A 15,898-nucleotide genomic window follows, 5' to 3' on the forward strand; every position below is an offset into this window, starting at 1 on the left:
CAGGACATTCAGGAAAATAAGACGGTCAAAGCACCATGAGGATCAATAGTCTTTTTTGTACCTTAAGAAAAGATGGACTCAGATATCAATGAATAACAAAGAATGTATTCATGGGACACCTGGGGAAATTTGAAAGTATATATTTGATGATAATATATATTGTTGAGTTTTGGCTTGGGGCTTGCATGTGTGTGGTAACAGTCTGTGGTCATATCTTTAACAAAAGTACCTCTCATTTGAGATGCACACTGGAACGTTTACAGATGACATGGGATGACTGCTGGGATGACTTGGGGGTGGGAGGAGGTCGTGAAGGTAGAGATGAAAGAAGGATCATGTGTTGATAATTGTGGGAGTGAAGGAGGGGGTAGGTACCCAAGGGGTCTTTGTTTAGTGGCCCTACTTTTTTGTATATTTGAAGTTTCTCTTAATAAAAACTAAAAAAACAAAAAGATTGTGGTAGAGGTAAATATCCTGATATGAAGAGATGCCCCAAATTTACTTTGTTAAAAAAGATGTGAATTAGTATCTGTACATTATGAAATAATACTAATTTGTACAATAAAAATTCATATGTGTGCATACCAGAATACTGCGGGCAACCTCAGAGATGAGCTCTTCACAGCTGTGAGAAGCTTTAGGACAGAGCATTCCAGTCTGAAAACTATAATCATTGACTGCATCACTGAGCATTTATTGCTGTGATTTATTTTTATGTCACTCTGTACTATCCAGCTCCTCCAGTACAACATTGAAGGACAGCAATTTCAGTTTTCTGTAGGGTCTATGGGGACAATAAATTTGCCCTGCTTCCATACCTACTAAATTTCGTGTAGTTTAGTTTTTAAATCTGGAATGGTTTGAAATTATACCAGAAGTTTTTCCCAGCATCATAAGAGGTGATTGTCCATGGGGCAGAGGTCAGAAATATTCTTTCCCTTTCCTGATATTTTCTTCCGTGTAGAGGGGTTTCCCTGAGATAACACTCCTCCCAGGGAGTAGCTGACTTGAGGGACAGGGTGAGAGGAAAGGAGTAGGTATAATGCCACCCCTTCCTCTCTGATCCCTCTTGGGATGAGGCTGCCATCCCAGGAAGCACGTGCTGTCACAGCGCAAATGCAGGAGCTCAGCGGAAAGCCCTGTGAAGGTCCAGCTCCTTGTGTCTGGGACAGTAAACAGCTCTAGCTTGTTACTCAGTTTTGTGAAGTCTCCTCGCCAGCAGGTCCAAGTTGCATTGTCTAATATCAATTCTATCAATAATAAAGGTAGTCTTCTGGCCTCCAAATGTCACATTCTTTTGTTTCATTTTTTAATTGTTTCAGAATTCAGGGGTTATAGTTAGTTAAAGTTAGGCTGCCATTATAAAAACACCCAAACCGTAAGGAGACCTTAGGGAGGTAGAGAAGGTCACTGTTTAATTCCCTCTGTCCTATCAGTCCTCAGTGAGCATTCCCAGCTCTGTTCCACTTTGTCACTTAGGGACCCAGGTTTCTTCTGTCATATAGTTTTGTCATCCCCTAGGCCTCATCTTTGTCTGCATATTTGAGACCAGGACGTTGTGGATTCCACTGGGTGGGAAGGGAAAGAGTGTGGAGGAGGCTCACACTGTCGTTAAGACCCCAAGTTCACTATTCCTATCACTCACATTTTATTGACAAGAACATGGTCATATGGACACACAGTGCAAATGAAGCTGGAAAATGTAGCTACAATTCTATTACTACACAGTTCCAATCAAACTCCCAGAAGGATTTTTTTGGTACAAATTGCAAAGGAACTAAAATAGCTAAATCAGTTTTGAAGAAGAAAGTTGAAAGAGTCTCACTACCTAATTTCCAGACTTACTGTAAAGCTACCACACCCAGGACAGGGTGGCAGTGGAGAAAAGACAGGCCTATTGATCAATGCAACAGATCAGGGAGGCCAGAAATAGACTTATGTGTGTATGGTCAAATGATTTTGAGAATGTTACAAAGACAATTGAATAGAGAAAGAATAGTCACTTCAACAGATAGAGCTGGAGGGAATTCCCTGGTGGTCCAGTGGTTAGGACTCCACACTTTCACTGCCAAGGGCCTGGGTTCAATCCCTAGTCGGGGAACTAAGATCCCGCAAGCCCCATGGCCAAAAAAAAAAAAAAGAAAGAAAGAAAAGAAAAAAAATTAAAACAAACAAATAGAGCTGGAACAAATGAATAACCAGATGTAAAAAATGAACTTCAATTCACAACTTGCACCCTATACAAAAATTAACTCAAAATGGATCATAGTTCAAATTCTAATCTGTTTAAAACTTATAAAGTTTCGGTGATTACAATAGAGCCACTATAAACATTCACATACAGCTTTTTGTGTGAATATAGATATTCATTTCACTTGGATCACTACCTGTTAACGGGACTGGTGGGTTAAATGGTAATTGTAAGTTTAACTTTACGAGAAACTATAGAACAGTTTTCCAGAGTGGATGAATGATTTTGTATCCACATCCACAATATATGAGGGTTACGATTGCTCCATATCCCTGTCAGCACATGATATTGTCAGCGTCCCCCTTTTTTTTAAGACATTGAAATGGATATCTCACTGTGGCTTTAATTTGCATTTCCCTAATGACTAATGATGTTGAACATCTTTACATGTGTTTATTTGCCATCCATGTATCTTATGTGGTAAAGTATCTGCTTAAATTGTTTAGCCATTTTAAAAGTTGAGTCATTTTCTTATTATTGAGTTTTGAGAGGGCAGTCTTTATATATTCTGGGTATAAGTCCTTTTTAAGTTGTGTGATTTGTGAATCTTTTCTCCCAGTCTGTGGCTTGTCTTTTCATTCTCTTAACAGTGTAGTTTAAAGAGCAGACGCTCTCTCCTGCTCTCATGACCACGTCCACACTCCTACAGTCCAGCCTCCCTCTGCCTCTTTCTCTCTCGTAAGAACACTGAGATTACATGGAGGGACCACCCGGATACTCCAGAGCCATTTTCCATCTCAAGATCCTTAACTTCATTCCATGTGTAAAGTATCTTTTCCCACGTAATAGAATTTCATGGGTCACAAGGATTAGACTCAGGGTACCTTTGGGGTAGTACTCTAACAAAGTATGGTAAGAACTTCAGAGTGTTCTGTTTTCATATAAAGAAAGCTTTTAAAACTGTCCTGTTCCTGTCCTGTGTACCTGATCGTGGTAAAGTGTTGTCTCCGCAATTGTACCTCCTCACGCGCCCCAGTCTTGTGGGACGGTCCCATTGCTTCTCACACCCCCTTAGACATTGATTTGCGTGGTTAGCTCTCCTTCCCCCAATCTGGTTGGAGGATGGTGACATTGGAATGAAAATGGGGCTGGGGTCAGTGCACTTGTTCCTTGTACAGGAGCACTTCCTCTGGAGGTACAGCAAGCTCAGGTCAGATCTGGACTCTCTAAGAGGCAGACTTTCCAGGTTCGAAGCCACTCCTGGGACTGAAGCTAACACATGCTCATTGTGTCTTCCAAGGATTCAGTTATTTCATGTATGAAAGACAAAACTTCAAAATTTCTACAAGGTAATACAACTACATGTTCATGGATAATGTATGAATATTTCTGACAGACAAATTAGTGACATGTCCAATAATCCAGTCATCAGTATTCTTAAAGCAGATGTCTATTCTTTGATTGAAGACTTTTTTTATATATTTAGTGGGCAAAATTGTTCCAGTTGTACACAACCAAATTGTCATTCCGCTGTAAAAACATTATATATTGTCTTAAATATGACGTATCATGAACCAAAATTAATTAATTAATTAAATAAAATGAGCAGAAGTTTTTAATTTTGGTGAATTCCAAATGTATCAAATTTCTTCTTTTATGGATCTTGTTTTTGGTGTCAGAGCTAGGAAATTTTTGTATAGCTTGAGGTCCTAAAGAATTTCCCCTATATTTTCTTCAAGAAGTTTTATAATTTTAGGGACTTCCCTGGTGGTCCAGTGATTAAGACTCTGTTCTCCCAATGCATGGGGCCTGGGTTCGATCCCTGGTCGGGAACTAAGAGCCCATGTACCACAACTAAGCCTACATGCCTCAACTACTGAGCCCGGCATGCTCTAGAGTGTGCGTGCCGCAACTAGAGAAGCCGGTGCGCCACAACGAAGACCCAGCACAGCCTAAATAAATAAATAATAATAAATAAATTTTTAAAAAAATAAGTTTTATAATTTTAGGTTTTACATTTAAGTCTATGATCCATTTTTTTAATTGAAGTATAGTTGATTTACAATGTTGTGTTAGTTTTTGGTGTACAACAAAGTGATTCAGTTATACATATATACGAATATATATATTCTTTTTTTCTTTTTCTTTTCTATACATTCTTTTTCAGATTCTTTTTCACTATAGTCCATTACAAGATATTGAATATAGTTCCCTGTGCAACAGTAGGTCCTTGTTGTTTACCTATTTTATATATAGTACTGTGTATACTTTAATCCCAAACTCCTAATTTATCCCCCCTCCTTCCCCTTTGGTAAACATAAGATTGCTTTCTATGTCTGTGAGTCTGCTTCTGTTTTGTAAATAAGTTCATTTGTATCATTTTTTTAGATTCCACGTATGTGGTATCAAATGATATCTGTGTTTGTCTGACTTACTTCACTTAGAATGATAGTCTCTAGGTCCATCCATATTGCTGCAAATGGCATTATTTCATTCTTTCTTATGGCTGAGTGATATTCCATTGTATATGTATATACCACATCTTTTTCATTCATCTGTCAATGGACACTTAGGTTGCTTACATGTCTTGGTGATTGTGAATAGTGCTGCTATGAACATTGGGGTGCATGTATCTTTTTTCGAATTAGAGGTTTTGTCTTTTCTGGATACATGTCCAGGAGTGGGGTTGCTGGATCATATGGCAACTCTATTTTTAGTTTTTTTTTTTTTTGGGCTGCGGTGGGTCTTCATTGTTGCACGCGGGCTTTCTTTAGTTGCGGCGAGTGGGGGCTACTCTTCATTGCGGTGCACGGGCTTCTCATTACAATGGCTTCTCTTGTTTTTGTTTTTTTTTTAAAGAGAATTTTTTTTAAATTAATTTATTTTATTTTTGGCTGTGTTGAGTCTTCGTTGCTGCGCGCGGGCTTTAGTTGAGGCAAGTGGGGGCTACTCTTCATTGCGGTGCACGGGCTTCTCATTGTGGTGGCTTCTCTTGTTGCAGAGCACGGGCTCTAGGCGCACGGGCTTCAGTAGTTGTGGCACGTGGGCTCAGTAGTTGTGGCGCACGGGCTTAGTTGCTCCGCGGCATGTGGAATCTTCCCGGACCAGGGCTGGAACCCATGTCCCCTGCATTGGCAGGCAGATTCTTAACCCCTGCGCCACTTGGAAGTCCTGCGATGGCTTCTCTTGTTGTGGAGCACGGGCTCTAGGCACGCGGGGTTCAGTAGTTGTGGCACTTGGGCTTCAGCAGTTGTGGCTTGCAGGGTCTAGAGCACAAGCTCAGTAGTTGTGGCTCACGGGCTTAGTTGCTCCACAGCATGTGGGGTCTTCCCGGACCAGGACTGGAACCCATTTCTCCTGCATTCGTAGACGGATTCTTAACCACTGCGCCACCCAGGAAGCCCTATTTTTAGTTTTTTAAGGAATCTCCATACTGTTCCCCATAGTGGCTGCACCAATTTATATTCCCACCAACAGTGTAGGTGGGTTCCCTTTTCTCCACACCCTCTCCAGCATTTATTATTTGTAGGCCTTTTGATGATGGCCATTCTGACTGGTGTGAGGTGATACCTCATTGTAGTTTTGATTTTCATGTCTGTAATAATTAGCGACGTTGAGCATATGATCCTTTTTTAAAAACCAAGCTGCCTCTTCCCACCGCCCTCTGTCTGGATGGGTTAATTCCTAATTCCTATTAGGTCTGGTCCTGCCCCAGGTCTTCCTAGACCTGGGGACTGGTCCTGAGTGTGCCACACTAGGGTAGAGGCAGGAGGCCATGGCAGGGAGAGAAGCCAGTGTGGGCCCTGCCCCGACCAGACTTAATCATGCTGGACACTGAGCTGGGTCAGGATGATGGCAGAGCAGAGCTCTAAGACCAGAAGAGAGCTTGGGGCTGACTGAGACTGAGTCACCAGGCTCCGCCCAAAGCAGGGTGTTGGGGTCAGGGCTCAGAGTGACTTCTCTCTGCCTGCGCTCCCTCCTGGCCTCCCTCCTGGCCTCCAAGTGTGGGAGGATTCCAGAGGAGATGCAGCCCCTGTGGTCCCAAGACCTGGAGCAAGAAATCCCAAGGAGAGGATGCAGAGAAGAGAGGGGGTAGAGAGAGAAGGATGGGAGGTAACGGAGGGGAAAGTTGGGGCAGAAGAGGCAAGGAAGGGATGAAGAGGGATAAGGAGAGAAGCAAGAGGAACGAGAGGGCCAAGGAGCTGGGGGTCGGGGGGTGGACAGGGGAAAAGAGACCAGTGAGGGGAAAGGGGACAAAGGGGCAGATGGGATAGAGGGGGACAAAGAGGGACAGAGCGACATAGAAGAGGATCTGCCAAATGCTAGCAGACTTCTACCCTGAAGCTGCATAGTCAAGGCTGGAAGGTCCTAATGTGAGTGTGTGTGTGTGGAGTGTGTGTGTGTGTGTGTGTGTGTGTACATGTGCCTGTCTATGGTCCAGTCAGCTGGGTCTGTGTTTCTCTGGGTGTGTCTGTGCTTCCCAATGTGTATCTCAGGGTCTGTATCTCTGACTGTGGTCAAAGATCACCAGGCATGTCCCAAACAATTTTTTTCTTGTCTGTTTGTCTGGCTGTGTGTGTGTGTGGTTGGTGTGGCTGTTTTGGGGGGAAGGGGGGATGTACCTAGGGTTTCCGTGGGCTCTGTCTCTCATGCTGGCTGAGTGGCCAAAATGGGGATGCTTAGTTTCCTCCTGGACCGACAGTACCTGGCCCCCCTCTCTGCTGGGTCTGGGGTGATGTTGTCCCCTCCACGCGGGCACATAAAGCACAGCCTTGGATGAGATAGGCTGGGAATTCCTGAAGCTGTTTGTGCCTCAGCCTCCCGGGATGTAAACGGGGACGAGAACTGCGGTCACCCTTGGTGCATCCCCTTGCCTCTCTCTCTCACTCTTCTCTCCATGACTCTCAATGTTTCTCTCTCTCTCTCTCCATCGTTCTGCTGTCCCTCTGTCTCTTGCTATCTTGTCCACCCATGTCTTTCCCCCTCTCTGCCTTTATTTCCATCCTTCTGCCAGATCCCCAACCCAGCCTCTCCACGGCTACTCCCGGACAGTGGCCCTTCCCCTCCCCGCCCCCCAGGTCGCCCTGTCAGTAGTTCTATCTAGAATCGTGCTGGCCCAAGATCGCTTCCCGACAGGATCTGTCCCTTTTCTGGGGTGGGTCTGCCCACGACTTAGGGTCCGGGAACTGGTCCCCCACCCTCCTGTTCTCTCCCCTCTCCACCCCCAGAGACGGAGACGCACGCTAGCCAATGCCTTTAAGACCGTTTATTTTTCGTGCTGCGAGGGCGGGGGGTGGGGTGGGGGCGCCTCAGTAGACGCCGGGCTGGGCGGGCTCAGCGGGCTCCGGCGCCCCCGCCAGTTGTACCAGCCGCAGCAGCAAGGCCCCGCTCGGCCCGTCCAGCAGGGTCGCGTTGCTCAGGTCGCTGGCCCGGGCGCGTCGAGGGAAGCTGGCGCCCTCCCGGCACTCGGGCTCTGTCACGCAGCTCTCTGCGGGGAGCATGGGCTGAGCGCGCGGCGCAGGTGCGCAACAAGATGCCCAGGCCCCGCCCCCGCCAGACCCAGGTTGGCCCGGCCCCAGCGCCCCGCCCGCCCCCCGCCGACCCGGCCGCTCACCGTCGTTGCAGCAGATGCCGGCGGCGGCGCAGCGGCCTCCGCTCCCGCACGGCTTCTGACCCGACTGGCAGGGCGACGGCAGGTAGTTCTCCTCCTGGCAGCGCAGCGCCTCGGCCGTGCCCATGAAGCAGCCCAGCTCGTCCCCGCAGCAGATGCTGGGCCCGAAGCAGCGGCCTTTGCCCCCGGGGCCGCAGGGGAGACACTGGCGGGAGGGCGGGGGTGAGCCGCGGGCGGGGAGGGGCCCGGGCCCAGGAGGGAGACCCTGCGGGGCGGGGGGCTGAGCCGGGTGGGGGAGGACAGGGCAGAGGAGCGCCGGAGGTTCGGGGTCTCCCTGGCGCTGTTTGGGCCCCAGAAGCGGTCGAAGGAGGGGACTCAAAAGCTACTCGGCTGCCTTGGCTTTCAGGTGACTGAGGAACAGCTCTCAGTGACAGCCCTCAGCATCCTCCCCCTTCGGTGAGGGAGGGGTCCCTCATGGGCTGCATGGGAGAGACCTTCCTTCTCAGCTTTGGGGCCTCCTGGTGTCCACCCCTCTCTCAGCTGCCCACTACCCTCCCCTTAATGCTGACCTTCCTCCTCTGCCCGCGTTGCTCCATCTCCATCTCTAGCACGCACCCCCTCTCCACACCCACCCCACCCCGTGCAGGGAGGGCCCCTGCCCCCCTCCAGAATACACTCAGGCCCTTCTTCCCATGTCCTGTTCCCTCTCTGGTCTTACCCTGCCCCTCAAGCCAGTGCGTCTCACTGGGGCCCTGACCTCTGCTCACTCACCTATGGACTGACCCTGTGGGTGGCAGGGACATGAGCCCTAGAGGAGGGCATGAGGCACCTAGGTGACTCCAGCTTCCAAAGCTGCCTAGCAGAGGGAAGGGTTGTTTGTGGGGGCTGCCCACCTACCCACCCTAGTTTGTTCAGCAGCTCAAAACTGGCCACCTGTGGCCTTGGCAGAATTGAGCATGGTGATTGGATTTCCTTTAGCTCTGCTGAAGGTGGAATAAGAGGGAATCACTGGACATGCAGCATGAAAGAATTGGGCTAGGTACCCAGCAGAACTTCCTTACAGGATACTTGGGTGGCACCTCCCACTCAGGCAAGCTCAGGGCAATGGCCAGCTTCTGGGGGCTGGGGGGCTGGGGCCCATGGCTAGGAGAGGCCAGAAGTTGAACAGGGAAGGCCTCAAGTGCTGGAGAAGACAGAGCCTCCGAAGCTCCAGCTAGTCCTGGAGGAGAGGCCGCCATGGGCACAGAGGAGGTCTTGCCATCCAGTTCTCCCTGATCCAGCACCAAGTCCAGTTACTGGGGAAACCTCACTTTCCTGCATCCCTTCTCTGGATGGGGACAGTGTTCAGGAAGTCCTGTAGCCCGTCCTAGCCCGCCCGACAGCCTGGTCCCCTCTGTCTGGCCATGCCAAGCCTCCCTTCTTCTGTTGGGCACTTCCCCTAAAGCCTGCCTCTCCCACGACTTCCCTTCCTATCCCCTGCACTGTGGTGCCATCCCTGGGCCTCTGCCCCGGCCCAGCAGCCCTGAGATGGGCCTCGGTCATACCTGTCTCAGCTCCAGGTCGGACATGGCCCTCTTGCCGCCCCTTGGGCAGTTCTGGAAGTAGCAAGCGGAGGTGAAGGCCAGCAGGCCGAGGAAGCAGGCAGGCAGTGTGGCGTCGGGCATCCTGGCACAGGTGGGCACAGTCTGCAGCGCTGCTCTGTGGACTGTGCTGTGCTGCCTTCGCTGGCCGCCTATTTATGTCTGCAGGTGTTCCCTCTGAGGTGACGTGGCCAGCGCCCCCCTCCCCAGTGGCTCCCCAGGAGCCCATGGCCACCAGGTCCCAGTCGTCAGCAGTGATTCAGGCATCTGGGGACGCACGTGGACCTGTGCAGGGGACGGTGGGGGAGGGGTGCCAGCCTCTGGGCTGTCATTGGCGGTGGTGTGGCTGCGGTGTGACAGGAGCTGCTGTGACTGTAACTGTGACTCTCTGGACTCAGGGAGAGAGACAGACGTGGGGGGGGCGGTCACCTGCAGACTGTCTCCAAGCTTTCTGGTGCCCAGAAGAGGCTGGGTGTCAACAGGCCCTGTCCCCCAACACAGACCCCAGAGAAGGGGGCGGGGGGACCCGAGGGGCTGCTGTGTAAAGAGCAGGTCAGGCCCCAGCCCAGGAGTGATGAGCAGGGGACAGTCGGTATGCAGGACCCCATCAGGAGCATTAGTCCTGTGAAAGGACAAGTGACCAAGAATGGCACACACTCGAGGTGGTGCAGACAGAGGCCTTTGTACCGGCTGCACTAGGACAGAAAGTGCTGCCTGCAGCCCCGTGTAATGGAGGCAAGAGACCAACATGGAATCAGGGGGCCATTCCCACTTGGTGGGTGGGGCAGGTTCCTGGGGGGAGCTGGGGATGCTCCCACCCCACACACACACCCACACCAGGGTCCAAAGACTCAGGGACTGGGGACCTTGGGGACAGCTTCTTGGCATGTCCCCATCACTCCCCTTCCAGGCAGGAGCATGGGGTAAGGGGAGCATCTATGGGGGAATGAGGAAATCCAGACCCAGTAAGGTTCAAAGGTCAGGGGGTAAACTGACAGCCAGTTTGCCCCAATCCCTACCCTGACCAGGACGCTAGTTTGTGGGGACCAGAGCAGGTACCAGCTCAGGCCTGGGGCCTCAGGGGGCTTTGAGGCTCAGGGAGGGGCAGAGCCACAGCCAAATGGGCCCAGCCTCAGAAGCAGCCTTTGGTTTATGACCCCAGGCTGGTGGGTTTAAGGGATGGAAGTCTCCCTCCCTGGGCCGCCTGAGTGGCCCTCTGGTCCTTGAATCCAAGCTAGCCACCCTGCACCTCTCAGGCTCTGCACAGCCCCCAGCTCACCCAGCCCCCAGACGCTTGGCCTCCTCTCCAGAGTGCTGCCGGGAAGCTCCAGCTGCTTCCTGTCCACCACGTGCAGTGCAGGGTCCCAGGTCCCAGAGATGGGGGGCTGTGAGGATGCTGGAGCCCAGCAGCCTGTTGAAATCTGGCCTCTGTTCCTCAAAGCATCATGACTCGGGGAGATCACTTGACCTCTCTGTGCCTCATTTTTCTCCAGTGTGAAGTGGGGAAGATACTTGCACCCACATCACCAGGTTGTCGTGAGGACTGAGATAATGTAAGGTAGGAGAGATTTGGAAAAGTGCCTGCACCACTGTAAAGTTAATTAATAGTAGTATTGTAGTATTATTAATGCCATTATTCTTAATAAGACCTTAAGAGATTTCTTCCAGAGATAGTAGCTTCCTGAGTTAATGCAGGATAAACTTTTTCATTCCATTCATGGCCTAGAAATAAACTTGGTCTGGACATTGCCCTCCTGAGACTCTGCGTTGTGGGGCAGACTGAGAGGGGCGGCCAGAGGCCTGGCTTAGGTCAGCTGTGCCTTGGCCCAGCACCTTACCCTCTCTGCACTTTCGGTCTGAGTTACCAACTGAAAACTGAAGGAGCTACAGGAAATGAAGGGCTCAAGCTCTGGTACAAGCTGTGTCCTGACTAGCCGTGTCTACCTGAATCACCATTCTAAGACTTGCCTCCCATACCAGGGCCCCTTGAAGATCCCAAATCCCACCTCCACACAGATACCAGAGAGCCTGCTTCTCCCAATACCACCTTCTTGGAACCCACACTGGCTGGTAAAAGTCCCGTTACTGTGCTGACTGGCTGCATTTCCAGTATAACACCTCACAGGTCATGTGGACCCTGAGGACACCCCCACCCCTTCCTTCTTCACTTCCCTTATATGTTCCCTTTCCAAAACTACTATTTCACACCTCTGCCACCCTTACATCTTCTACAACTTAGCTCATGATCTTGATTCAGTGTCACTTAGAAAGAGAGGATTAACTCTTTTACCAGTCCTTCCCCACCACCCTTCACAGTACCCTCCCACACCATTTTCTTGATATAATAATGTCATAATGGTTAGGTCACTATTACAAGTTATACTGCAAGCTAAACCATATGGTATATTATGATGAACTTTCCATCGTTGAACAACTTTTTGTGTTCCCTGGAGTTAGTGATCACCTTTGTTTTTCATTGTTGTCCAACTGCCATTTTTATCCAGAAGTCAACATTTACTCTTCAACTCACTCCACTCAGGCTTCTGCCCAAACCAGTCCACTGAAACTCCTGTTATCAAGGTCATAAACTACCTCTGTATTACCATATTTGGTGGTCATGTCCATGTCGTCATTTTACATTATGCCTTAGTAGCATTCAACATGGTTGAGCAGTTATCTTTTCTTTTTTTTTTTGCCACGTCTTGTGGCTTGCAGGATCTTAGTTCCTCAACCAGGGATTGAACCTGGGCCCCAGCAGTGAAACTGCCAAGTCCTAACCACTGGATAGCCAGAGAATTCTGCATTTGTCCTTTTTAAATATATGCTTTTAAAATCCACCACACTGGATGTTCTTTCTCAGTCTCCTTTTCTGACTTTACCTCTTTGACCTTGACTTCTAAATGTTGGAATATCCCAGGACTCAGTCCTGTGTCCCTTCTCTTCTCTTCTCTTCTTAGGTGATTGCTTCTAACCCCATAATTTTATATACTTTCTACAAACTAATGATTCTCAAATTCATACCTCCATCTTGGGCCTCTCCCCCAAGTGCCCAATGACAACTCCCCTTGGATATTCAATAGGCCTTTCCAACTTAACATGGTCAACTCCTGATTCTTAGCTGCTCCCCTGCTCTCTCCCAGGGTTCTCCAGCCCTGCAATCATACCACCAGCCAGCCAGCTGGTCCTCCCAGAACCTGGGACTCACCCTGATCCATTGCTTTCCCTCACTCTGTTAGTCCTACCTCTAAAATCTATCTCGAACTATCTGCTTCTTTCCATCCCTGCTTTGGAATTTCAGAGGCTACTGTCTCCTTGTCCTAAAAGGCTTGCCTACCCTTACCTATCCCTGGGGTTCACCTTGTTGCTTTAAAGTGTCATCTCCCAAGAGGAGCCTTCCCTGAGCACCCACGTGGAGCATACCTCACACCTAGCTCAGTTATTTTCTAAGTTGGGTCTATGTTGATGGGTTTAATATCACCTACTACAACTTGCAGTTCATTTGTTTATTATTATTATTATTATTTTGTATGTATGGCTGTACCCCCTCTAGTGTGAAAGCCTCAGGGCAGAAAGGACTCCATCCTTTGTGTTCCGTACTGTAACCCCACTCCTGGTACATGCTTGCCACACAGTGAGTTTTCAATAAATTATGGAAAGGAGGAAGGGAGGGAGGGGAGCCCTGGGTACCAGCCTCAGCTCTCCAGGGAGTTACTGTGTGACCTTGGGCGAGTCACACCTGTTCCCAAGGTTGCTTTATGTACTGACCCCATGTCCTATCTCACTGAGGTCTTAAGGGAATCAGACCTGCAGGTGCTATAAGGGGTTAGAATTTTCAGAAATCTTTACATAACAAAGAGTTGCAAGCCTCCAGATTAAACCCCAAATCTCAGAATGTTCTTTAAGTACTTCCTTACCCTTAGATCCTCTTTTCTGAGAACAGGTAACAACTGCCCCCTACTCCTGTTTCTTATTCCTTTTTTCTCAGGGTCAACCCAGTGCTTGTACTATAATGACATCTCTGCTACCCTCCGAAAGGGGTGGCCTCATTCTCAAACAGGTCTGCTAGCATGTCATCTCATCTGCTTCCTATTAGTCTGACTCACGGAACTTCGGCAGTGTGGTCACACAAATGCTCTGTGAACTATGCAGAGGAACGAAAGTGAGCAAACGTAGGAGCCCAAGAACTGCTGACTGAATGAATCGAAGCGGGCGCGTTGAGCAGGGGCAACAAACATAAGAAAAATGCTGGGCCTTAGCATGAAACTGCCTTGGGTCTGCACCAGGAGTAAGGAAAAAATAAAAATTAAAAAAGCTTTCACTTCTTCATCAGACAGGAGGGAGCTGAATGTGAATATGAGATCTCTAAAGAGGGTTACATTAAGCTTAAAAGAAATCAGAAATGACAGGTCATCATAAAAAGTCTTACCTGCAAAAATAACCTAAGTAAAAAGCAACATAACCTAGGAAAAATATTTTTGACAGACTTTTTTCTGTATTAAAAGCCTGTACAGCAGCCAGGTGGGTGGATTCACGTCTGGGGACTGTGGCCTCCAGCTCCGGGGCCCACGGGGCTGGCCTGGAGCACCCGCTGGGGACAAAGGCTTCTGCTCCGGGAGCGACCGAGGTGGCCCCCTTTGGCCGGCTGGGGAAGAGCCAGGGGAGGGCCACGTGCGCTTCTCCCACGCTTCAGCCAGACGACTGGCCAGAAATGCCCCGGGCCGAGGGGAGCAGAAGCGCAGTCAGGAAGCTTCGTGGGCCTCGGGGACCTGACGGGGTCGAGCACAAAGCGGGCGGCGCTGCCGGGGCGCACGGCCCGCCGGCTGGGGCTCCCAGGAGGAATCTCGCTGCGCCATCTGACGCCCTGGCCCAGCCCGGCCCGGCCCCAGCCCCGCGCTCCCGGCGGAGAAAAGCGCGCAGGGCGGCCACGCGGGGCGCAGGCAGCGGGGCAACGGCACAGGGCAGGTCCCCCCGGAACACCTGTAGTTTGGAGAGTGAAGGCTGAGTGGGGAGCTCCGGGAAGAGGGGGCAAGGAGGGCGCAGCTGGCAGGATAGAGAACTTGTGCTGCAAAGGTGTGAAGGAAGAGGATCTAAGCATGGGGGCGGGGGCGGGACATAACACAGGAGGAACAGGCCTGTTGAACCCCCGACAACAACAGAGACTTCCATAGCCTTGAGTACCTGGCAGTACTGTTCTCAGCCTTTTACAAACCTTTCCTCCTTGAATCCGCATAAAACCCTAGGAAGGAGGAAGTCATTTTTATCTCCATTTGTAGACAGGAAACTGGGGGACCGAGAAGTTGCCGCAGGAGGCCCAGGTAATAAACAGCAGACCTGGGATTGAAACACAGGCCCCAAAGTCTGTGCTCTTTACCACTCCATTGCCTGGAAACCCACTAACAGTGACTAAATCGCCAGGACATTTATAACTTATTTAGGATTCAGGGTTGGAGGTTGGCTTGGGGTCCAGGGATGTCACCTGGGAAATCCTTACTGCCTCTGGCACCTTCTTCATGTCTCGGTGTCCCTCCTCATGGCAAGGGAAGCAGTCACAAAATGGGTGCCCTCCTCCGAGCCTCTCCTTTCTCAGGGAGGAGAAACTTATCTGTCCATCTTCTACACTAAACAGGGAAAATGCCTAAACAGGGGTGATGGGGAATAGCTAACAATTACTGCAAGCTGACAGTGTGTTCCCAGCACTACACTATAAGCTGTGTAAAAATGTCAGAAGATACGTTTATCACCATTTTATTGATGTGGAAACTGAGGCTTAAAAGGGTTAAACAATTTCCTGAAGTGCCACAGCCAGCAAGGAGCAAGAGCAGGACCCCAACACCAGAGTACCCCTGAGGGAGAGGGGTCCCCACCCCTGCGCCTTTCAAGGCTTTGATGGGTTATCCCAGGTTGTGATGTGCTGTTTTTTTGGGAAGACAGAACTCCAGGAGCTCCTACAAATGATGTCCTAAATGTGTTAATCTGATACCACCCTAACTTGCTTCAAAATAACATGAGAGGGGTGAATTGGGTGAAGGTAAGTAAAGAAGAAACAAGAGGGGCTTCCCTGGTGGCGCAGTGGTTGAGAATCCGCCTGCCAATGCAGGGGACACGGGTTCGAGCCCTGGTCTGGGAAGATCCCACATGCCGTGGAGCAACTGGGCCCGTGAGCCACAACTACTGAGCCTGCGCGTCTGGAGCCTGTGCTCTGCAACAAGAGAGGCCGCGATAGTGAGAGGCCCGCACACCGCAATGAAGAGTGGCCCCTGCTCGCCGCAACTAGAGAAAGCCCTCGCACAGAAGCGAAGACCCAACACAGCCAAAAATAAATAAATAAATAAATAAATTAAAAAAAAAAAAAAGAAGAAGAAACAAGACTAGCCATGAATTGAGAGTTGTTGAAACTGGGTGATGGGTACGTGAGAGTTGATTATACTAATCTGTATTTTTGTATGTGTGTGGAATTTTCCATAATAAAAAGTTTTGTGTTTTTTTTTAAGTATCAGCTCCACCTTTTTTAGGACC

General features: G+C 49.7%; 1 protein-coding gene across 1 annotated transcript; it reads right to left on the reverse strand.

The window, feature by feature from the left end:
• Window positions 1-7,481: 7,481 nt before the first annotated feature.
• On the reverse strand, window positions 7,482-9,466 carry AVP (arginine vasopressin). Its single transcript, XM_061208779.1, has 3 exons — window positions 9,347-9,466; window positions 7,806-8,007; window positions 7,482-7,679 (listed from the first exon to the last, which is right to left on the reverse strand). Exons 1-3 carry the CDS (start codon window positions 9,464-9,466, stop codon window positions 7,501-7,503), a joined length of 501 nt encoding a protein of 166 aa, XP_061064762.1. The 3' UTR covers window positions 7,482-7,500.
• Window positions 9,467-15,898: the final 6,432 nt, after the last annotated feature.

The sequence above is a fragment of the Eubalaena glacialis genome, chromosome 13, assembly GCF_028564815.1.
Source record: "Eubalaena glacialis isolate mEubGla1 chromosome 13, mEubGla1.1.hap2.+ XY, whole genome shotgun sequence".
Lineage (NCBI taxonomy): Eukaryota > Metazoa > Chordata > Mammalia > Artiodactyla > Balaenidae > Eubalaena > Eubalaena glacialis.